Source organism: Gymnogyps californianus, chromosome Z (assembly GCF_018139145.2).
Source record: "Gymnogyps californianus isolate 813 chromosome Z, ASM1813914v2, whole genome shotgun sequence".
In the NCBI taxonomy this organism is placed as follows: Eukaryota; Metazoa; Chordata; class Aves; order Accipitriformes; family Cathartidae; genus Gymnogyps; species Gymnogyps californianus.
The window spans coordinates 16,813,299-16,838,455 of NC_059500.1; the positions used below are offsets into that span (position 1 = coordinate 16,813,299).

General features: G+C 36.1%; 1 protein-coding gene across 8 annotated transcripts in view; it reads left to right on the top strand.

The window, feature by feature from the left end:
• The window catches only part of AP3S1 (adaptor related protein complex 3 subunit sigma 1), a 35,642-nt gene that overhangs the window by 7,498 nt on the left and 2,987 nt on the right, over positions 1–25,157 (top strand). For 2 of the 8 annotated variants that reach the window (XM_050912744.1, XM_050912751.1), the window contains 2 exons: positions 7,806–7,877; positions 18,067–18,174. The exons of 1 other annotated variant lie outside the window; for it this stretch is intronic. In XM_050912744.1, the coding sequence (XP_050768701.1) occupies positions 7,806–7,877; positions 18,067–18,174 (180 nt within the window). Of the gene's footprint in view, positions 1–7,805; positions 7,878–18,066; positions 18,175–21,175; positions 21,212–23,418; positions 23,450–25,157 lie in introns of those variants that run through there. 5 more of the 8 variants (XM_050912743.1, XM_050912746.1, XM_050912749.1 and 2 more) reach the window with 5 other exon arrangements.

Here is a 25,157-nt window from a genome sequence, read left to right on the forward strand (position 1 = left end):
AAAAATCATGTCTACGAACACTCTTAAGTCAAGAGAACTCTGACTACACCAGTGATTTTTCAACTTAAAATTTCCACATAAACAATTTCACTGATGATTGTTAGGGTAGTCAGATGTGGCAAAAAATAGTTTCACACCATGAAGTGATGTATGTCATTACATAAAATGCGTCTCGGATATACATATATATATGTATGATTCACTTACTGTTAAGCCTTTCAAAAGCTTGCACATCAAGAGAATTGATTTATTACATAACTAAAATCTGTGGTATCCTGAGACATGGGCCTGTATCTATTGATTATTTCACTGCAGAAAGCACTGTGAGCCTTGAAGGCCTCACAATTCCCTGCAGACCTTTCTTTGAGCTGAATAGCTTCTCATAATCACCTATTAGTGTTCAGAACAGCTCTTCAGTGTTTAGTGTTCGTCTAGACGGTAGATCCAAATTGTCTTTGTGAGTGGCTGTGTGGGCAGCAGGGAAGGAAACTCTTTTTCTGGATTCTTACATCATCTTTGGTCATAGAAACATTCTGCAATATCTGAACAGTGCAAGTTACTGAGTGAGGTATACAATGGCCTTACCTGTTCTTAGCAGTTTGTTGTACAGAGTTGCATAGTGTTGTACTTAGTTGCTTGTTGCATAGTATGTCTTCTTACTTGGAAGTGCTAAAGTATTTATGAACTGAGAAAAGAAGCATGTTAATATTTCATGTCACTCGGGGATGTTTTTCAGATAAAGTGGATATTATAAATTTCTTACGTTTAATCAGATAATAAGGATAGAAAAGACTGTCTAGGTCAATGAGTCTGACCTGTTATATTTTGCAGGGCCACTATACAAGTTCAACTAAGGTTTTATTCATGATGTTATATTAAAAATGTTACATCAGTAGCTTCCAGTCATTTCCAATTACGCAGTGTAACCTAAATTTTACTTTAAGGTGTTGAAGCAAATTGCTTGATCTTACTACTACCTATAATTGTATAGCCCTGAAACTCTCTGAATTAGGGAGATCTTAAACTTGTCTCTAAATTGTGTTGCTTCTTCTGCCAGAAGTACTTTGGATTTCAATCTTTCAGTCTTTGTAGTTCACATCTTTTCCATTACGCCCCGATGTTTAATTACATGCCAGTAAAATTACTTGAAGGAAGCAGAAATAATAGAAATGCTATTTCTATTTGTAGAAATACTTTACTTTTTTCTGACCTGTATGATTTTGTTTATAAATACAGTCTCACCACAGTACCTGCAGCTGTTCAGTATTCCCATTTCTCTAGATCATTGTAATTCAACCATTTGATTATAGTAGAAAGTATACAGAGATTAATTAAACATTTTTAATTTCCAGTCTGGATCACAAGAAGGTTCTGTTTAATCCTCTTAGCAATAGCGATCAGAATTAAATGTATCTTACACTGGAAAAGCGCCCACAGAAAGTTTATTATTACATCTCAACCTGACGTGCAACGCAGACTGGCAGTATATACACATACACATCTACTCAGGCAAATAAGCTTTGTCTGTTTTTTGTTGAGAAGTGTTGAACCATTTTCATACATCTTTGTTTACTATAGTTCAGAGACAACACAGGTAAGAGTAAGCCATCTGGAGTTTGTTATGAATCATACATATACTGAATTGTTTAAAAAAGTAGTTATGTAGAGGGCCAGTTTATGATCTCATGAAAATAAACTAGTGAAATGAATCTAGAACTCAGTCTAGCACTTAAAGAGTTTTCTGTCTTGTAAACTGAATAAATCTATAGTAGATTAGATTACATATGGCAGTCTGCAGTTCTTTTCGGTGTAAAGTTTTTGTTGTAATACTTAAGAAACTTCTGTGAAGGCCACCTATCACCGTTAGGTCAAAGCTGTTTCACAGGTAAGTCTTCTTGGCTCAGGCTTAATGAATACACTGTATTCAGTGTTACAAATCATAGACTCTGCCTCAGATTTTATACTGTGTTCAAACTAGATGTGTTTGAACACCTCAGGCAAATTCATACTGTTAATTTTTGTCCATTTTCCTTCCTTTTTTTTAATACAAACACAAGATTCTGTTTATTGTTTTTGATTAATTGGATGGGAGATAGGTCAGTGTCTGTGCTATGCTTGGTAGGTTTTGCAGTCTTTTGGATTCAGTGTAAATTATGTCATGAGTTGTAGCTATTTCAGACTCTTCTCATTAGCCTGTGAAGTGTAAGGTTATAGCGCATGGAAATAAAGTACATAAGAAAATATATCTAGCTGTAGACTGCTGTGAGGAAAAATTCAGTGATATTTACAATGGTACCTATCTATCTTATGGACCTAAAAGCTGATGTCAACTCTAAGCGTTTTTGAGGATTTTAGCCCATTGCTGTACTTCCAAGACATGTTGACTCAGTAAGCAGCTAAATGTGTGAGATCAGTCTTCCATGAAAAGTTGTATATAGCCTTGCAAGATAATGTTGTTCAGTAAGATGCATATGGGAAATGCAGTGCAGTTCATGAAAGATGTTTTTCTCAGTTATTAAATCATCCTGACAAAAGATGCTTTTATGCTAATTAAATAAAAAAGGGAGAGGCATACAACTGGGATACCTATTTTGGCAGAAAAATCCCTAACTAGTTCTCGGTTGACACTATGTATTGGGTTTGCCTGGCAAGGTTTTGATAGTGGGGGGCTACATGGGTTGCTTCTGTGAGAAGCTGCTAGAAGCTTCTCCTATGTCTAATAGAGCCAATGCCAGCCGGCTCCAAGACGGACCCGCTGCTGGCCAAGGCTGAGCCCATCAGCAACAGTGGTAGCACCTCTGGGATAATGTATTTAAGAAGAGGGAAGAAACCCGCGCAACGGCAGCTGAAGAGAGAGGAGTGAAGAAGGAGGGGCAGGAGGTGCTCCAGGCACCGGAGCAGAGATTCCCCTGCAGCCCGTGGGGAAGACCATGGTGAGGCAGGCTGTCCCCCTGCAGCCCATGGAGGTTAACAGTGGAGCAGATATCCACCTGCAGCCCGTGGAGGACCCCATGCCAGAGCAGGTGGATGCCTGAAAGAGGCTGCGACCGCATGGGAAGCCCGCGCTGGAGCAGGCTCCTGGCAGGACCTGTGGCCCCGTCGAGAGAGGAGCCCAGGCTGGAGCAGGTTTGCTGGCAGGACTTGTGACCCCGTGGGGGACCCACGCTGGAGCAGTCTGTTCCTGAAGGACTGCACCCCGTGGAAGGGACCCACGCTGGAGCAGTTTGTGAAGAACTGCAGCCCGTGGGAAGGACTCATGTTGGAGAAGTTCATGGAGGACTGTCTCCCGTGGGAGGGACCCCACGCTGGAGCAGGGAAAGAGAGTGAGGGGTCCTCCCCCTGAGGAGGAAGGAGCAGCAGAAACAATGTGTGATGAACTGACCCAAACCCCCATTCCCCATCCCCCTGTGCTGCCTGGGGGGAGGAGGAGAGAACTCGGGAGTAAAGTTAAGCCCAGGAAGAAGGGAGAGGTGGGTGGAAGGTGTTTTTAAGATTTGGTTTTACTTCTCATTACTCTACTCTGATTTGACTGGTAATTAAATTAAATTTTTTTCCCCAAGTCGAGTCTGTTTTGCCCGTGATGGTAATTAGTGAGTGATCTCCCTGTCCTTATCTCGACCCACGAGCCTTTCGTTATATTTTCTCTCCCCTGTCCAGCTGAGGAGGGGAGTGATAGAGCGGCTTTGGTGGGCACCTGGCATCCAGCCAGGGTCAACCCACCACACACTATTAGTTTATTTTAGAGTTGAGTGGAAGGTAAAGGGCAGGAATTAATAATAAAAAGAACATTTTGACCTAAAAAGCCTTATTGGTAATGCATTAAGTCTATTGGTAGGTCTGCTTGAAAGACCTAACACACTTCTGTTTTGACTAATTAGCAGGACTTGTACAGCCTTTCCCTTACACTGTAATCTTGGCATTTTCTGTATTATCTATGAGTAGTTTAAAAAAAAAAAAATTGAAAGAAAACTGGGATGTCCATGTAAGTGTGGGAAAATGCAGTGGCTGCTCCAAGGATTTCCCAATTAGAAAGGCTGTGGAAACACTAGTTGATTTCATATGCTTGCAATGATACATGAATGATGACTTATTAAAGGTCACTCTTAAAGCAGAAGAGAAACCAGTCTTATGTATAGAGAACTGACTACATGATCAGACCATTATGTTCTATACTAGTTGGAGTCTCAAGTAGCATTTGAACAGTCAAAAGCAGTGAAGGAGAGGACTCTCTGTGGGCAGGTTGAATTAATTCTGTCTTAAGGTTTACCATTGCTGTTTAGCCTAGGAAGAAGGATGGGGTATTCTTGATATGAGTTATTCCTGTTGTTTTTACTTCATTTTTTGTACCTGCTTTTGTTAGTATTTGACATTATCTAGCATCAGATGCATTTAATTGATTAGGTGTTCTGATTTTTCTACTAGCCTTGTTATCTTCCCAATATTAATGTATGTTTTATTCCTTTGGGGTCTTATTTGCCTAATTAAAAAATGAGCCCTTCGTGGTAAAGGTGGTGTTTTATGTTTTGACATATTGCTGAGTATAGGGAGCTCCTGTCTTGTATATATCCAATAACAATTTGGTATTTTAATTCATATACTTTACTCTCCAGGTGTGTATCTGGCTTTATTAAAACATATTTACTACAGAAGAAGGGTGTGTGTTTTTTCTTTTTTTTTTTTTTTCTTTTTTCTGTTTACTTGCGTGGAGGTGTCCATGGGTTTTTCTTTGAACTCTAAAAGATTATGATTTCAAAAATGAAGCACAAGGGGGAGCTAGTAATTCATTGTGCATGCATCCTTATTTTCCTGCTATTTGACTCATTTATTTATGTTTCTTTTCCGTAATGTCAGAAGGTGCATTTGAACTGATGTGTGGGGCGGGTGTGTGTCCTGAAACAATTGATATGTTTTCTCTTCTGGTTATTTTGATCTACAAGTCTGCAGCATCTGAAGCACTTACTGAAGTACTTAAATTCTAGCACTGCTTGCCATAGTGTGCAATTCATTTGACTTTCGACTAAAATTATGATGAAAGTGACTCTACTGTATTGAGTATTTGAAGCCATTTTAAAATGGGTCAAGGAATGTTAGTGTAAAAAAATCTAGTTTACCTTGTAGACTAATGCTTTTAAAGACCAGTTAATCGTAACAGATGTATACCCTGTTAGTGCTGGCGTTATGCTGAATGAACTCTCCATCATAAATGGAAGATTGAGGAAGTTTCCAAAGTTTCCATGAGAAATCCTTAGCCAGTGAAAAATCTCTGAAGAATGCTCATGCCAGCTGATTTCTCTTAGATTAAAAAATGTTTGGTGTGTATTACTGGTCATGCATTGCAAGCAGAGATCTGTGAGTTCATTTAGTGTGTGGTGGTGTCACTGTGTAATGGGTAAAGGTTTAAAAGTAACCATTGTAAGTGTGGATCAAGTGTTGTTATAGGAGAAGCCCTAGTTACTGGAAGGTGGTCACAAAAATAAAATTTCTGTGTTGTCGATGTGTGGGCATACATACTGCTACGAAATACACATATCTATGGGGGCCTTTTTTGAGGATTTTTGAGTTGTTTTTGGTTTTAATGTGTTCCTTTGTTTTCCAAGAAACTAGATGGATGTCAGAGTATGTAAATTCATGTGCAAACTTGGTGATGTATATGAGGAACATCTTCTTTTCTTTCAAAAGTAGTGTCAAACTTAGCTCTTGTAACTAAAACCTTTGGTTAAAGGTTACATTTATACTCTATTTCCAATCTTCTTCCTGCAGCTAATATCAAACAGCACGGTCCTTGTAACCACATTCTCCTAAGGTACAAGGAAAGTAAGAGAACATCTCTGGTCATTTGTCTTGCTGCACATACTTGTGAACTGTGTAGTTTTTTCTACTTAACATATAAGTTTTTGTGTTTGCTCGCATCCCTTCTTTATAGAAGACTGTTGTTATCACAATAAATTAACAACTACTTGAAGAAAAAAAAATCTGCTTCACTTAACTTCAGTATAATTTAACAGAAGCATATTCATGTACTTAGTTAACTGTTGTCAGTGAACCTTGCTGTCTTGAGTCTGCCTGTGAAAATGCTCTATGTTTCTAGTTTAAGTTATGAATCGGTATTTTGGTATTAAAGAATAATCATTGTTCTAAATGCATGGAACATCAGTTAGATGTAGTTTGACTTTAAAATGAAGATTGATAATAGTAGTAATAGCAACAGCAGAGTGTGATCCTCTTCTTTGTTATAGTGTAAGCAGGATCTGAGACCAAAGATTCAGATGTAGAAGTATTCTTTCTTGATATGCAAGGTAGACAACTGGAAATGGCTGATGTCACGTAGACCTGTTTCACTGGGTCTGCAGACATAAATATGTATCTATAGAAGCAGCCCTTTTATCCACTTGGTTTTTGTCAGCAGAATATGGCTTCTCATTCCTATTTCTCTGGGCCTAGACAGTCTGAAATCTGGTTTGTCTCAAAGGCTAAGATGGGATTAATAAACCTGAGAGAAGAGAGAGAATCAGAACCAGGTGTTTAACTTCTTCCATATTGCTGCTTTAGGGTTTGAGTTTAGAATTGCAAAAAAAAAAATATTGCATACAGTGACAACTTAGTAAATAATATTAAATGCATATTGTGACAAAACAGCCTTGAAACATACAAAACTGAGATGAAAATTTCCCACAGGTTGCAGCTTATTTACTAGTCATTAATAAATTATCTGTAAATTCTTACAGAAATTATTTTTAATTTTGAGGACCCTAAGCTCTCAAACTCAAGCATATGTTTAGCTTAGAAGTCTTGACACATCTCATCTAAGTCAGTAGGAGTTGTCCCTTGCATAAAGGGAACTGTGCTTATACCTCTCTAAGACTGGAGTCTTTGTCAGCACTCACCACAAGCACATGGTGATTAGCATTCAGGAGCTTTGGGAGTGCAAGTACAGTCATCTTTTCATTATCTGGCCTAATTGGGGGCTGCGATGCTCTTAGTGTGCCAAAACTGGCTCACCTGAGTACCAAGGAATCTGTTACAGAAGTACCCAAAGCAAGGTAACGTACTGTCCATATCTGGCAGAGATCATCAGTGGCTGGACTTCAGCAGCTCCTTGGATTTTTCTGCTTTGTGCATTTACATTCTAGACTCAGGGAGGGGTTATTTGCCTGGGTACAAACCGCTGGACTTTTCTAAATTTGTGTGGTGGTATGCCTGACAGGATCAGCAGGTGTGACATTAAGACAGCTGCGTTTTTCCTTGGTCCATCCTGAATTCAGCAGGTCTAAACCAGGTGAAAGCTGCTGTACTGTTGCTGGAAACCGTAATGCTGACAAACTCGCATGATGCTGACAGTTTGCATTGCACATGTGTCTCTGTATGGCAGAGTTAACATTAGTCTGGTTAACCAGGAGATGGCTGCAATGTCGTAATTGTTAAAAACAATAATAATGAAAAAAATCTGGCTGATTTTTGCTTAATAATTGGTTTCTCATGAAATGGGAAGGAACACTTTGAATCACAGCTGAGAAAATTGTAGCATGGATGATGTTACTGTTTTTTCAAGATGCAACTATTGTTTAAAACTGAGTGACACTTAGCAGAGTTGTAACATAAACTGACTTGTGCATACAGTTTTGCCCTCTACAGATAACGTACTGTTGACACAATAATGTTAACCACATAATTTCTATAGATGCTTTTAATGCCTTAAAATTTGTCCAGAGTTTCTTTTCTGTATTTGCTTTTGTTAAACCTCACATCTAATGGAACTATAGAGTTTCTATTAAAGCTTGACCTCTGTTTTTTTTTCCTCTTGGCAGGTATTTGTGGAAACACTAGACAAGTGTTTTGAAAATGTCTGTGAACTGGATTTAATTTTCCATGTAGACAAGGTACTGTGATGAGCTCCTGTAATATTTTTTGTGAAGTAAAATGTTTGGTTCAGCTGATACTTGGTATTAAACTCTGCAGTGATTCTACTTTTATTGTCAGTGAAATCTAGACAGTTTCTATGAATGTACTGTTTTTAAGACTTGAAAGCTGTGGTGGAACCTGTCTTTCTGAGGAAAAAGAAGTGTGAGAGATTTGCATAGTGTTATTGCACATATAATTGTCAAATTGGAGACATCTGAATATTCTCAGAGTAGGACTTAGTTTCAAGAAGTAATTTGTTCTGTTTCATTTATGGTTAGGTGTTATATTACTCAGAACTGAAATTTTTACAGGGTTTTCCAGTTGAGGCTGGCAGTTGACTTCCAAATGCTATGATTATGTAATTTAAATGCTGTGTGGATCTTTCTCTTCTAAATCTCAAACAGACATTATGTCTTTTCAAACATGTAGAGACAATCTTGTTTGAATATTCCCAGCTATCAGGAACAAGTGTGTTTTTAATTTATTAATCCAGTTTTGAGAAATGCTATTAGTAGTAATCTTTCATTTAAAAGGACATTGGCACCTCTTGGTGTAACGCCTGAAATACTGAGAACTGAATATACAGAATGTATTCCTTCAGCTGCATTTTGTGCCTACTATTGCTTTCTGTGCAGTCACCTTTCCCCATCTGTGAACATCTTTTTGCAACAACAGCAAAAGACGCGAAAGGAAAATAACACAAAAATCACTAAAAGGACCAAAAATAGTAGCAAGTTAAGTATCTGAAATAGCCATTTGGAACTGACTCAGTTTGTTTCAAAATCAGGGAGTTCTTTTGGAGGAAACACTTGTACCTTGACCAGACAGTGACATGCAAATGACCTTGAGTAGGTGTTTGAACTGATACCGTGCTCATGACACGTCATTAGGATTTCTAGCCTGGCTGGAACACGTTGGCTATTTCCAAAACGGCAGATTAAAGTACAAAAGAATTTATGAGTGGTTTATATATTGGCTTCTGAGCTTAAAGAACCCAAATACTGCAATCGTTTTGTGGCAAGGAGTTTGATCTCTGTCTTTAGCTGCAGAATACTTTGGCTGCTAGCAGTCCAAGCTGTTGCTCTGTAGCATGTTTCATTCAGTAATGTTCCTTAACATAAGTAGTCTTCTACGCTTTATAGGAGAAACATCTTTCTAATAAAATGTAGCGAACTTAGGTGCTTCAAAATGTTAAATTTATTGAGGAATATTTTACTTTGTATCAAATATGAGATGATATTTTCTTCTTGAAAACTATTTGTCAAAGGGAAGCTAAAATTGAAGTGTTTCATTTGATTTACTAAAAAACTCCATGAGAATCCCATTAAATGTCTAGGTTAGAATTTTCAAACTGTGAGGAAAATGTGAACGCTAAATACTAATTAAATATTTTAGCAAAAGTAACCCATTTCCAAAATAAAAGATGAATGAAATCTTGAGCTAAAAAATTTTTGAACATGGCATTAACCAGTACAGTGATTTTTAACTTGAGCATAAGTCAACAAAAGAATACAATACAGAAAGCTGAACTTCTGTAGTAATACAAGGCTACTACGAGCAGTACAGTAGCATTAGTTGTGCAGTTGTGACTAATCTGATGTTAACACCATTCTTTTTTTTTCTTTTTTGTTTTTCTCCAGTGTAATTGGTTTGTAAGACTTTATAGCATAACATAGGATCAAAACATTTGATTCGGTACAGTTTAAGTTCATTAGTATTCTTGTAGATCTGTAAGAAAAAAACAGGAACATGTATCTGTGAGAGTGAAATTACAGCATTAAACTCTCTTGAAACTGCTGATAAGGTCACCTTGTCAAGAAGCAAAATGCATTGAGTCTTCTGAGTTACAACACATTAACTTTCTCATGTCAGATACTTGTGGCCTGGCTTGTTAATAGATTTCAAGTGTGCAATTGGGAAAAACAGCAACTGCTGCTGGGTGTTTGGCCTAGACAGAGTCTTAGTTATAGTGGATACTTACATGTGGGAGCTGTTTGGGGTGAAACATTTTGAATATTTGTATTTTGAGTGTTCTGGCGTTGAGAAAAGTGAGGATTGACTAATTGATTTGGATGAGAGTTGATCTGTGTCTTCAGTTCTTGATGGAGTTGTGGAAGGTGACTTTCTTCCAATCCTCTTGCTGGAACTGCCTAAAAAACAAGAAATGCCTTTCTTGTAAAAAATGATGTAGCACGTAAATATGTGGCATTTCTATAAGGAAACATTTACCTTCATCAGGCAGCCATCATTATACAGGACCCGGTGATGGCTTATAAGCATCTCTCTGGAGCCAAGAGAGATGCTTATTCAAGAAGAATATTGGTATAGTGCTAGAAATTCACTTGGAGAATGCAATATAGGTGGGAATGAGATAAGTATTTTTTATGTGCTGTAGCAGATGAGGACTCGGGGTGTTGAGGAGTGTGGTTTGTACAGGAGAGAACTGGGCTTCTCTTTACAGATCAGCTGTGTTAAAAACAAACAAACAAACTTCCTATAGCTGGAGCAAAACATTTTCCAGAGGAGGAGGTTTATTTCAGTCCTGGACTGATTACTACACTGAGTCCAGGAGTGTAACGCTTTCTAACAGAAAAGACATCACAGAAAGCTATCATAAGCATCTTTTACAACTAAAATACTAGAATACGTTCAGTTAGGGATGTAAGGAAATACTTTTATTTTTCCACAAGTTTTTGGCACCTATTGAAATATCCCTGGGAGTATCATGGTCTCTTCCAAGAGTTTATTATCTGACCAGGAACAGTGAACCCTCTACAATAGTGCAGCTTGAAGACAAGAAAATGTGTTTGCCAGATTTCCCTGGGAGAGTTTTTTCTTGATGCATTCCTTCTCCATATTTGTTGAAGCACACATTCATGCTTGTAGACAGCACATGGAACAGAAGTAGGAAGCACTCTTGATTTATGTAAAAACACCTCAAAATTATTATTACAAAATGGCAATTTCAGATTTTGAAAAGTTGATGTTCTCAACAGTCTGATCTCTTTTAGAATATAAATGAGGTGTATTCCATGTGCCTTCAGTCTTTCATTTAAACTCTATTTTGAATACACTGTTGAAGTGTATTTTGCACTTCATTGCCACTCAATACTTTTTTAATTTAAGAAATTTTTTTGTTTCTTTAGGAAAATAATTAATGAAATTTTTAATTAGAAAAAGTAGAGAAAATAATGTGTATTTGTTAATTTAATATGTATTTGCAATGAAAAAGAAAGAAAATAGGTAATATTAAAAATGTGTGTCTTGCTATGCTCATATCTGGGCGAACTTTTGCTAGTACTGTTATTCTTGCAGTGTATTTAAGAGAAGGGAGTAAATGGATTACAATATTTACATAATATTATTGGTCATAATTGTGATTTCCTTTCAGTACAGATTAACAAGTAAAATTAATTGTATTCTGTTATTTAGAAAATCATCCCTGTAGAAGAAAAATTGGGCAAGACAAAAAAAAATGGTTAAGCTATTGTGTCAATCCATGCTTTATAAACGTTTTTAAATACTGTGTGTTAGACTTACATATTGTGTACTAAAAGTAGGAAAAAAATACACAGAAAAGTAAGAAACATGATCCAAGCTATGGAACAGCTTACATGGAAGAAGTTAAATATTCAAGATACTGGAGGCAGAGAAGTAAGAAGTGTGTAAAAAAAGGTGTTGAAGGGCCTGAAGAAAATGAACAACTGTGTTTCTCAGAAATAAATAACAGTGGGATATCAGATAAAATTTCAGGAAGTAAGTTTGAAACAAAGAAAATGTATTTTTCATGATTGATAATTAAGTTATGGAATGCCATTGTCCCATTTTATCATAGATACCAAGAATATTATAAATAAGTTCAAAAGTGATTAGACATATTAACCAAAGGAAGTCTGACAGGGGCTATAAAATACAATAATATAGCAAGAAACAGCAAACAATCTGTGTTTCAGGAATCCTTAAGTTGGAGATATTTGGAAGCACAGAATTTATATCAGGATAAATAGTACCTTTAAGATTTCTAGCATAATTTTTTGAAGTGTCAACTGGTGAATTTTTGAAGCCAGATAATGAACTAGGTGGATTTTGCATCTGACTTAATAAAGTTTTTTGAGCATGCTTGAGCATAAGTAGAAATCTTAACTTTCATGTATTTTAAAGCAACTTGCATGATGGAAAGGTAAATGTTATGATATACATGTTCTGTAACATGAAACACTGAGCATGGAATACTGAAACAACTGCTCAGCAGTAATTCATGGTGCTTTAATTTGTACTGTATACTTACTAGAGGACTTTCTGAGAGCAAAATTATAATAAAGCAATCCTTTAAACACCAACAGCTAGGGTAAGGAAATAATTTCTTTATGACTAAAAAGATTAAGGAAGGTATTTTCTTAATGGTTTGATGTAGAATACTAAGACTTCCTCTGTGGACTAGTGTGCTTTAGAGAAAAAAAAATATATCCTTGCTGTTCTTTCTGTCCGTAAAGCTTCTTGTAATATTTGTAAATCTGCATATACAGTCTCGACTGTAAGGAATTTTATTTGTGATAAGCTGTATTCAGAATTGTATTCATTCTCATCTTCACTGCATCCATCATAATAAGGGTAATGGCAATAACTGCCAAAGGCTGGATGTTGATGCCAGTCGTAGAAGTATACTGCTGCTCTGTACAGTTATGGCGTCAGTGCTACAGTTGGCCAGAAAGTTGAAGTTTGCCTTCTGCCCTTTTTTATCTGCAGACAGTGCTCCCTTGTGAATTACTTCTTAATCTGTAGCTTGCTGACATGTTGCAGATTTCTTTTAGAGTTTACACCAAGGGGAATTGATGCCTCGGTGAGATGCATTCTTTGAACCTGCAAATCAAACGTTATAGAGTTGTTCCCTGAACTGTCGTACATAATGTGCACTTATTGTAGAGACCTTGCACCACTACTCTTTTAAGGTGACATTACCAACTGGGCCTCTTACTGGCATCTATTAAGCGATATCTCTGCATCTTCTACCAGGTTGGAAAAAAAACCCAGACCAAAACCAACCAAACAACCCCCCCAAAACCAAAGCCCGTCCACAGGATTTGTTCATGCTTTCAGTATTTTAAAACCATATGCAAAGATGCTACTGCACGTGCTGTGAATTCATAGTTGAAGGCATGTGTCATTAAGTAATATGTTCAGTGATGTCTAGTATCTCTTTCAATCAAGTGATGATAGAGAACATTAATATTAATTATACTGTTTTCTAAAACTTTTGGAGATTTGTTTGGACACCTGTGTAACTGCCTGTGGTCCTTCCACAGTTGTTCTTTAAACCATTTGCTACACTTGAGAAGTAATAAGTGTTAGTATGTTCCTGAGAAATTTCATAATCTGGCTTTTATGAGGTTGGCTGATGCAAAACCGTTGTATTTAGAAATGCAATGAATTGGTCTTTCCTAATTTCATATATATGTAGACATGATTTTTTTTTTCTTTCCTATTCATATATATATGTATATATACAGATGCTTCTGGTACAATTAATATTGCTGACATATGCATCACACTTAAATTGTCCCTAATTCTCTGCATCTAACTTTTTCCAGAAATTTGGATTTCCTGCCTATAATGGATAGAGCAAGTTTCTGGCTCTGAAGCATTTGTTTTTACCAGTGAAACTCTCTCCACATCATGAATTGCCATGTTTTTACCATAAAATCGTAAGATAATACAATTATAGACCTCGGGAGGTGCCTGGTGCAAGACATTGTTCCCAGCATGGTCAGCCATGGGGTCAGACCAGGCCACTTGGGGAGGGAGGGAGCCTGCACAGCCCCCAGGCAGCCTGTGCCACCGCTCGCCTGTCCTCCTGGGGAAAGGTTTTCTTATGGCTGGTCCCAGCCTCACCTGTCCCTTGCCCTCCTGCCATGCCCTGCTGAGAAGAGCCCGGCTCCCCGACAGTCACAGTAGGCACTGGAGGCTGCTGTTAGGTGCCCCCAAGCACCGCCTTGTCCAGGCTGAACCAGCCCTGGCGCTCCAGCCTCTCTGCCCAGGACAAATGCACTAGCCCCAACCATTTTGGTGGCCCTCTGCTGAATTCACTCCAATTTAAGGATGTCTTTCTTGCACTTGGAAGCCCCAAACTGGACACAATGTTCTAGATGTAGTCTAATACATTATATGTCTACCATGTCAGTAGCACTCTAGAGGAAAAAATTATCTCTGTTATGAGTGGTGTTGAGAGGACTGTAATCAATTACCTTTACCTATTTGGGGGGAAAAATAGCTACCAAAACTGGCATAGTTTAAGTGCATTTATAAATGCACCTTGTAATTTATTTCAGAGAAACCAGAATCCTTGTGAAAACCTAATCAAATGCTCAGTCTCTTCAGTCATTTTGGTGTAGGTTTCATATGGCGTTCAGCCTGTTGTCTTAGAGCTTTAGCATCTCAGTAGTTCATATCAGTAAGCTGTTAGAAAGAGGTCTTTTTTTTTTTTTGTGAAAACATCACTCATTTTTTGTTTTATTTTAAAACAGAAATGAATAATCTGTAAAGATCAAGACCTGCTCTTTTATATTCTTTTGTTCTGTCGTACTAGACTTCCATGGCTTGTTCTGTGAAGTTCTCTGCTGAATAAGAGCGAAGTAAGCAGGAACTTACTGAGATGTCATTTCTCGCCTCTTCAGTCAGAAATATAGATGAATTATTCCTATGCTTTAAAAGAAAGGCCAAGTTCTAGAATTTACCAGAGTTTTCAAGAATGTTAAGAGGAAATTGAATTAAATTCCTTTTCTTCTCCAGGATGTAGGCTGGAATTTAGTCTCTTATGTACTTTTCAATGCAGTTTCAGGTATTCTTCACAAGTTTAAAGTCAAAAGAATATTTCCATTGTTGAAGAATACATTTTAAGTGAAGTGTTTCTGAATTTTGGGGCTATTAGTTCAGGCTACAGTTATAGCTGGAATTTCTTACTTGACATCACCAGCTCTGCCAAAAAGAGCAAAATGAGAAATACTCCCCTAAAATCTGGAGGTGATGACCGCAGTTGCTGTTTTGGAGCCAGGTGCATTTTTAAAAAGAAAATAAAGTCCAAATCTGTAATCTGCAGTAGCAAGTGATGGTATTTGCACTGTTATGCTGTATTTTTATTGAGGGATGGAAAAGAACCACTTCATAGTAAGTGCTCAGATTAGATAAGACTAACCAGAAAATTTTCCACTAGGGAGACATGAATTATTTATTAGTCCTTCTGTAAGTCTGTATAATGCCCATTCAGAAACTAGAAAAGAAAAAAACCCCTAAATTTCGTAGCATGTGAAAAATACTTGCTTAGTAAATTCTTGATAAAATAAAACATAACCAAAATTGCCAGATAAATACTGTATTATGAAGACCTTTGTAGTTTTTATGTGTTGTTTTTGGTGGCTATGCATATTGTAATAGCTAGTCTTTCTATATTCTGAAGAGAATCCCACATGGCTTGAAGGTTGTGGAGTAGTCAAGAAGGCTGGATAAACCTGTGCAGAAGCTTAAAAACATCACTGAGCTTGCAACAGAGTGTGATTGTGATTGAGGCTGCAAATCCTTCTACTTCAAAAACACATCTTTTGTACTATCTCCTCCCTAAGGAATTATCAAACCTAATATTGTGTTGATTGGCTTAAACTCTGATTCTGTAACATCTTTAGCCAGACCTCTTTAAAGTGGCAATCTTTTACGACCATCACCAGTGGTAGAGATGTCTTGTCTTCTAAATGCTGTTAGTGGTTATTGTTAACTTTGGCTAAGGAAAAACACCATGCCATTTCTGTGTCTATTTTAATATTCTTTTTAAATAATAGTTTCCATATTGACATTTTTGATATTTTCTTTTTGATGCTAACAACAATCTAAATCAACTTTTTGCATCTTCAACTTACATTATCAAGCCTTCCGTATGAGTAAAACTCAGAATTGCCTGAAAAATCAGTATTTTTTCAGTTCATTCTGTTGAATACATTGTATCTTTCATCAGGTGTCTGTGAAATAATCTTTGCAAATTTGTAACCAAATGCAAATTTATGTAAGTTTCTTGGTTTTAGTACTTCAGGTAGCCCATGCAATGTATTCACTAACTCCTATTTGTGTACGGCTATAAACTGTTTCCTTGTGCTATGAATGAAAATAAGTTTTCAGTAAAAAGAGGTAAATATTGGTGATGTATTCCAATGCATTTGGATTGTCAGTGTAGAGTAAATAAATGTTAGATTACCATGTTTTTATCTTTTTTTCTGATAGTGATGCTAAAATCTTTTAAATTCACCTAATAACAATCCAGGAGAATTAATTCTTTGGCGCCACTTTTATATTATGCTTTTTAGCTTGGTATGTGTCGTGGTTTAACCGCAGCTGGCAACTAAGCACCACACAGCTGCTCGCTCTCTTCCCCACCTGGTGGGATGGGGAGAGAATTTGGGGGGGGGGGGGCGGAATTCATGGGTTGAGATAAAGACAGTTTAATAGGACAGAAAGGAAGAAAAATAATAATTATAATAAAAAAAATAATAAAATGACAGTAATAATACTAAAAGAATTAGAGTATACAAAACAAGTAAGGTACAATGCAATTGCTCACCACTTGCCAACTGGTGCTCAGTTAGTTCCCGAGCAGCGATCCACCCCTCCCGGCCAACTCCCCCCAGTTTATATACTGGGCATGACATCATATGGTATGGAATATTCCTTTGGCCAGTTTGGGTCAGCTGTCCTGGCTGTGTCCCCTCCCAGCTTCTTGTGCCCCTCCAGCCTTCTTGCTGGCTGGGCATGAGAAGCTGAAAAATCCTTGACTTAGTATAAACACTACTTAGCAACCACTAAAAACATCAGTGTGTTATCAACATTATTCTCATCCTAAATCCAAAACATAACACTGTACCAGCTACTAGGAAGAAAATTAACTCTATCCCAGCAAAACCAAGTATGTTACAACATATGTTACGAGGGACAGATATATCCCAGGAGTAAGAGTGGCTCAGTAAGGATTGTCAATCTTTCTCATAACTGTTTGATTCTTAAAACTTTACTCAGCACCAATAGGCAGAGAGGAAGAGCTGTTTTCAGCCTCTCTAAACACATTCCTTGTAAGTTACTGCTGAAATATACTAATGATTTATCTTGGAAACAACTCTTCAATTTTGTTTTTGAGATATGGCACAAAAATGAGAAGTGTGGTGGTTTTTGATATACTACTTGCAACTCATCTTCAGAACTGTTTGATTTAGAGATTTACTTTTATCCTTGGTCCACAGGGAAATTGCAAGAATATCCAAAACAACAGCAGAATTATGCTTTGAAGCATCAGATTGTACAATGTGTTTATTTCAGGAAAGTAATAAAATGTTCCTTGTCTTCACAATTATAATGGGATTAAAATATTATACATTACATATTAACTCTGGATTTTTACTAGAAGGCACGTGGAAGTGTGCATTTTTAAAAAAAAAAAATTAGTCTTTAGATAAGTGCAAATACAGACTCTGAAGCAGAGATTTGTGAACTGAGGCTTGCATCCCCAAATCAGGGTTGCAGGGAAGAGGGATATTTAGACACATCCATTTCATTAATGTCCCCAGCTGGCTTATGTAGTCTTTCAGTTTGAGTCCTAGCTGTCCATCTTAGTCCTAGATGCTGAAGACTCCCTCTTTATGGTGTAGCTCAGGTATGTTAGTTCTGCTTCTAGGCCTAGTCTCGGTACCCATGGTGGGTGAGCATCACTATGTCTCCTCCCTTCATAGATGTGGCCCAAAGTAGTTTTTACACATCTGTTTGTGAGCAATTTGTTTAATCTTGTAGAACCTGCTCCTTAAAGGTATTACTACTATCGATGCTAATTAGAACTCTTGTCCATAGTCCTTGGATACAAAACAGGTACTGAAAGAAAAATGAATGTGAAAGTTTCTTCTAGCATTGATAAGCAAAGTGGTATAGCTGATGAGTTTGTAACAGAACTATGAGCAAAGAAGATACTGGAGAAATGAAAATCAAGTTATGAGCTTTGTTCCCAAATGGTTTTAAATAAATTGCTAATGTTAATTAAGTGACTTACAGAATATATGTGTTCCTGTATTGAGGAATCTAGATATCATCTGTCCAGATGCGTGTAGGACATTTTGCATTTTTAAATTTTCTTTTGGTCTTTTTTAGGTCCATAATATATTGGCCGAAATGGTCATGGGTGGAATGGTTTTGGAGACCAACATGAATGAAATTGTCACTCAGATTGATGCTCAAAATAAACTGGAGAAATCTGAGGTAAGAGTGATGCACTGCGTAGTTTCTAAACTAAAAACAGGGTTGTAGTAAATGCATGTTTGTCCTTCAGTAGCAAACTATATACAGCTGCTTGCTTATAATGCTAAAAATTGACAGTGTATCGTTAGGTTAGGATGTCGTACCTTTCATCATAAATAATAATTGCTTAGAGTTGCTGCTGATTAGTTTTGCTATTTGTATCTAATAGCATTGTGTGCCATTGCTATTGAGATACTTCTGTAGTTCTCTAAGTTTCTCTTGCAGAAAGCATTTTATTTCCAGTGTATTTATTATGCTGGACTAGTGACTATAGCACTTAAATGAAGTTAGATAAAGGACCAAAGTGTGTATACAAAGACTGCATATCCCTATCTGCTAGTATATTTCTAGCACCTGAAATAAATGGCAGCATATTTAGTGTCACAATAATACTGCAGCACAAAATAATAAACTGGACTGAAATGGACTCGATAGAATTTAAAGCCCAGTTTTAGACCCTTTAAATACGAATTCGGCCATTTTGGTAATCTGAGCATTTGGTCTTCAGTTGAGTAGATTTCAGTGAGAAAATGATATTCTGTATATGCCCGTAACAGTCTGAGCGAGGGATACTCACATAAGTTGTGGGAATCCCTTTTCAATTCAACAATTGCTGAATTTGTGTTTAGGAAAGAACTTTAGATTAAGAAAGGATTTTAGAATTACTTTAGCTATGACACAGAATATTACTGTTCCTTTAACATCCCCAGACATGCCTTGCAAGCCAAAATACTGCTAGTACATCTTAGCTAAGTCTGTGATGGATTCTTATTGATGAGAGTAATTCCACGGAAGAACACATCGTCTGATTTTCGAAGCATAGTATTCAAATTTCTAAACAAAACTTTGCTTGAATTGGAGACTATTTCTAAATTTGAAGTCAGCTGAGTAGATTGAAATATTGCAGGTGGCATAAATAGGAACTAAATGACATTTTAGGAGAAGACCCAGAGAACTTCCTAGTTTTAACTTCAGTGCAACAAACAGAGAAAAGAATTCTTCAGCTTTTTTGTGGTACAATGTGTACTGTTCTCCTAAATTCTGCAATCTCACACTGCACCACCTCAAGTCTTTTAATACATTTAATTGTCTGTTTTGCACAACTTCCAAACTGTATCCAAGAACAGGACAACACTGTGTGAAAAACAGGAAAAAGCTAGGTATGATATGATACAGTGCATAGCAATATACATCCAGAAGGATTGTGTTGTAGATTATGAAGATGTCCGAAATGTTCATTTTAACATTTTTCTTAAACTCGGAATGAGCCATTGATCACAAAGATGAATATTTGGAATTATTCTCATAAATTTTTACTATATTTGAATAACTTCTGTATACATATATTTTTATTTGATGGAAAAGTAACAGTGTCCCAAAAGCTGAACTTACTGAGCAGCTATATTCTACTGTGTATTATGCGCATATCAGTTTTATGTAAAAGCATTTAATTAAGATATTTATTCTTAATTATGTGAATTCTGTTACCAAATCAACTGTAGAGCAGTCTCTGACTAGTCATCTGAAACACATCGATTCAGTGCAGCCAGCTGCAATACTTGCTCTTTTCCATTATTCATCAGTAAGTCATTCTTTCTTTTAAGACGCTTTTAGTGTAAAAATAGGTGGTAGAAGACATAAAACATGTAGAGCTCAGAGCATATGCAAGGCAAATAGCAACCTGTTCCTTTAAATTCAGCAATGAATTATAGAAGGCAAAGAAGTAGCAGTGATAAATTAAAACACTTGGTGACTGGGATGGAGTAGAACATTTCAGAGTCTGCTCACTACAAATGCCTTTTTTTTTTTTTTTTGTTAGTTCAGTGACTGTTTCTTTTCAAATTTAACAGTTACTGTAATGCTGAGATACTTCACAATATCTGGTAAATATTTCCTCAGATCATTAATCATTTGTTTCATGTATATCCAAGAAATTTGCTGATTGCTATTTCTTTTCCTTTTGTCTTCTTGATCAAGATTGTAAATCTTTCAGCACGTCTTTCCTGAACATATATTTTCAAGATACAAGCAAATCCAGTTCATGTAAATCAAAATCAGTAATAATAATATTTTTGAATGCTGGTCACTAAGAAATCAAAACTAGTGGATCTTCTTAGTTTTCTTTAATTTAAAAAACATTAAACTATTTTTAAAATGTAGAAATTATTATTGATATAGTCTGTAGTTCATAGGACTGCCACCTGTGCCACAGCACTCTCGCTTTAGTCTGTTTCGCTTGTTAGACCTCTGTCATAGTTCTGCCATCCATAAAATAGCAGCTTTAAGGTTAAATTGCCTTTTCTTTTATAGCTGAAATGAGGAAGCTAATGAAGTTGTAACTGAGCTACATATTCAGAAATATTTTAAATTTTGTATTGTGCCCACCTGGCTTCCTTTAATATACAAAACGTAGCCATTTGACATCAGGTATTTGTTTAGTTACGTATCAGGTTTCTAAACAGGCTTTCAGTTAGAATTTAGTGAAGAAGATCAAATGTATTTGTTAAATTCACAAATATTTGAGCAAAGTTATAAACTCAAAGAATTTGTTAATGCTTTCAACAGAGATTAATTATTTGAACCACTATGAGGGAGTCCCTAGCTTTGATTTCTGATTCAGCTCTTTCATTGCTTGAATGGGCTACAAAGGAAATTCTATTTCTACCCTGAGGAATGTTGTCTTAAATGCATTTCCCTACCTTTCAGTTTAGTGTTTATCTGTGAATGGATTTCTGGTCAATCCTCCTAAAGCCAAAGGATCATTGTGATTAGGGGAGGGAATTTTTGGGAGAGGGGTCATTGGGATTTTATCCAGAGCCTCTGGAAGTATTGTAGGTAAACCTGGGCTACCTCTTCTCTATTTGGAGTGTTCAACTGCGTGTGATTTAGACTTTTAAGTTGGACCTCATTTTTTCCGAACTTCCTGATCTTTTCTAGCTCTTTCCATTCTTCTCTCTTACAGACCTTTATCTTTCAGTCTCCCAGACAGGACAGGTAGACAAAGGTATTGCTGACTTTTAGAAAAAATGTACTTTTAACAAAAAGGGAAAGCAAAATGATGTCAAAGGCAATAAATTATGTAGGCCAGACTCAAAAATTATGTGTAAAAATACCCATACTAGTCCTTGTAGCCTACTTTTTGTGCTAGTTTCTTCTTGTAGTTCCCTCATCTTTTTATTGGCTATAGTGTATTTTACTAGCTTTCCATTGAAATCATATTTTTTATTTTATTTCTCTTCCTGCATTTTAGAATTTAACTTTTCTTTGTATCATTGTTTAAGAAACAAAGGAATATGAACTTGTATGAATATTAACAAAAAAAACTGCAAAACTAATCTGAATAAAAATTGAACACACAGATAACAAAATATGATGTGATGACATAATAGATATAGCTTCCTTATTGGGAGAATTTTGTACCTGATAATCTAAAATAGGTAATATGAACTGTTTTGCTTCACCGTTCAAGTATTTCCAAATGAAAACAAAAGAACTTTTACTTGCTTGCAAAGAGAAGTTTCAAAATAAGTTTCAGGTGAACAAAACGTTTAAAAAAAAACCCAAAACACCAAAACCAACAAACTCAAATAGTTTTATACATACAGAATAAAATTATCAGTGCAATTTGTAAAGATGATGTAGAAATACTAAAGTTGATCTTTAAACCTTAAGTGTATCAAACATAAAATGAGAAGGGCTGTCAGCATGTACTCAACTTCAGATGTACATTTGCTGCCCTTGCAGGCTGAATCACTGGGTGTTGCTTTAAGATATCTTGGTAACTGCAGTCACTGAACAAGACTATTAACAAGGAACTGAAAAGGGAGGAGGAAAATGTTCGAAGTTCAGTTTATGGTCATTGTCCCCCATCAGTTGCTGTTTGAAACATTTAGTTCAGCTCAACAGTTTGACTGTCAGTCAATGTTAACTGCAGTGCTTCAAAATTCATTTCCACTCATTGTAAGTATCTGTGTATTCAAACTGCAGGTATTTTAAATAGCTGGAATCTTAAGCAGACGAAGTTTATTTAATTTCTGAATAGCTTTGCTCTTTACTTTTTACATGATCTTTCTAGGGTAAAGTAATGCAATACCTTTAAGATTTAACAAACATTCTGTGATTGGATTTAGTTGCACTAAGTTGTAAAGCATTAGCTAAAAATATTTTTGGGTACTATGAAACATTTTACCTAAATTTGAAGTATGCTATACCACATGAAGAAAATCAAGCAAATGACCTTCCTCTGCCTAATATATCAACACTTGTAACATATAATCTGTATTTCATTGTAACAGTAGGGAGCTTGATTTCAGGTTTGTTTTTTTTTTTTTTTTATTTGTGCAAAGCTACTTTTCTTTTTCCCTGTTATGCTCACACATATTGCTTTTATTTTTGGGTCTGGCAATGAAAAACAAACAAACAAATAATTAATCATTCCCATCCATTACTCTCTTTGTGATTCAAGTGCTTAAAATTTCTAAGAGTATGTCTTAAGTCTTCTTATATGTTTGGCCTCATTTTGATATACTTGCAGACTTCATTTTGTTTTTTCTCTAATTATGTTCATTTATTTAACTTCATAAGCAGGGGACATGATCATTCCTTTATATTATGTATTGCATCCTTTCATAATTTCATAACCCTGCTGCTTTGAAGTCATACTTGTTCTGGAAAGAAGCGTTGGTATGAAACAGCAGCAGCAGAGAGGTCCAAGTACCTCCAAAATATCTGGAAAAGGGTGGCTTATTTTGTAAAGCGTTAGCCTTCATTATTTTGTTTTCCAGTAGGCTGTATATTTTTATATGTTTATTTTAGTGATAGCTAGCTCTGTGTAGAGTTGTTTGGGATGGCGGCTTGAATATTTTTTTTTTTTCTATTTGTGTATGCATATTAACTACATTTGTGATGTGCAATACTTTTTCCAAATGATCTGAATTTCTTTTTAGAAAGTAAAACAATGTTTCTGGGATCACTTTCATATAAAGTTATCAATGGGGCATTATGAGAAAGGGTGATGATAAGAAAGAAGAAAATTGATTCCTATAGTGATAAATAATGACCTAAGTAAACTAACAACAGCTCATATTTCTCACTTCATAGACTAGGACCAGTAGAACAAAAGTTCTATTATTAAATGTGTCTATTTCAATCTTTAAAATAGCATTATTATTTTGCATATGTGGCATTGCTCTTTCAATCTAAAAGTATATGAATGTGTTTACAGGCATTTTTTGCAGTAACTGAACCTAAAATTTTAATATACAACATTTCAACATTGAAGTACAACCTTCAATAACAAATGAAATTGAGAATACAAAGCAGCTGTGGCAGAAATGTGGTGTATTGGCTTATCGTAATACCAGCTATATGCAATTCGTACTGTATTTCTGAAATTTCATTAATATGTCTTAAGTTTCATTTTCACTTAAGTCATTTGCTCGCTGTGACAGACAATTCATCATTCACTGCATGTTTAAAGCTTGCTACGTGTTTTGGTTTTTTTTTTTAAGTGAAACAGTTTTTTCTTTGCACCTCACCAACTTACCTGCTGAATTATTTGATAAAAAGGGCAGTTGAAACTTGTCCAGTTCAATGTTACAGTGACGGTTCTTTTAATCAGGTACCTCTATAAAACTCCTTGAAAGCACATTGGGCTGGAAGTACTTCTTGTAGTACGTTTGTGTTTGTAAATACAGTTCACTTTCTGTAAAGGAAATTATAAATAAATGGAAGGACTGCATACTAGTTCACTGTTTGACACGCTAAAAAGGAATTCTAAGGCATTCGGATATAATAGCATTTGAAATAATGTATTAGTTATCCAGTTTGGGAGTTTAAGTACTTTTCAGTCATTTTATCCATTAGACATTTTTTATGAACTGTTTGCTCTCTCTTAGAAATACTGTATGACTGTATTGTGCTTGATAGGGTTGACATTAATTGTGATAAATAGCACTCTGCTATGCATATTATGTATACATTGAGTTACAAACCCACTTATATACAGAGAATTACAGGAGAAGAGAATGTAATAGTTTGAAAATCTCTGCTCCAGCATATGATAGTGAAAGACAGTCTCGCTGGCAAAAAAAGAGGTAATCTGAAATTCGCAGTATTTTTGTCAGGGATCTTCACTGATCCTGATCCAGAATGGTCCTCACGAAATGTGACTGTTGGAAGTCGTGACTGTATAGGGGGGTGGAAGGGCAATGGTCATGTCAATTGTGGTATTTTAAATAATTCTCAATTGTGTCTCCATTGTATCCTATGCCATTGGGGCGGGAGGCAGGGACTGTAAGTCTGTGTAAAGAGGATAGCTGCAGGTAGGTAAAAATAATGACCAGTTATACTAAAACTTTTATTTGTCCATTAAGAATAATTAACTTTCATTAAATTAGGGTAAGGAATCTCCATCCTAGTCACCTAGAAGGCATCTCTCTTTTGAATTGCCAGCCATGCCTGTTTGTGTGGACCATGTCCATCACTTACGATATTTTTCTGGTTTCCCATTGTTTCAGTTACAAATTGTATAATTCATTGCTTTTGTTACTACTTTATTAGTATTTTCATCTTCTCTGTGGAAAACAGTTTACATTGCCCCACTTCTGGTTTTGCTTAAAGAATTTTTCTCCAGTTACTGAACATAGAATTTAAAGGATAGAACCAAATAAAAAGGAAATGCATTTATTGTTTTATCTGATAAAACTTCACTGGTAGTTACCTCTTGATTTCAAATTAGTATTTCCAAGTTCTCAAATATAAAAGGACAGTGTTGAGCAGCTTCATATCTTCTGCACTGTTTTTTAATAAATAGCAAGAAATTGCAGTGTCTAATACTGCTCCATTAAGATATTGCAGGTTCAGGGAAGCAGATTTTGGATACTTGCATTTCTTAATACTACTAGATTTTAAGTATTTATATACTTAAATATAAAAATAATTTT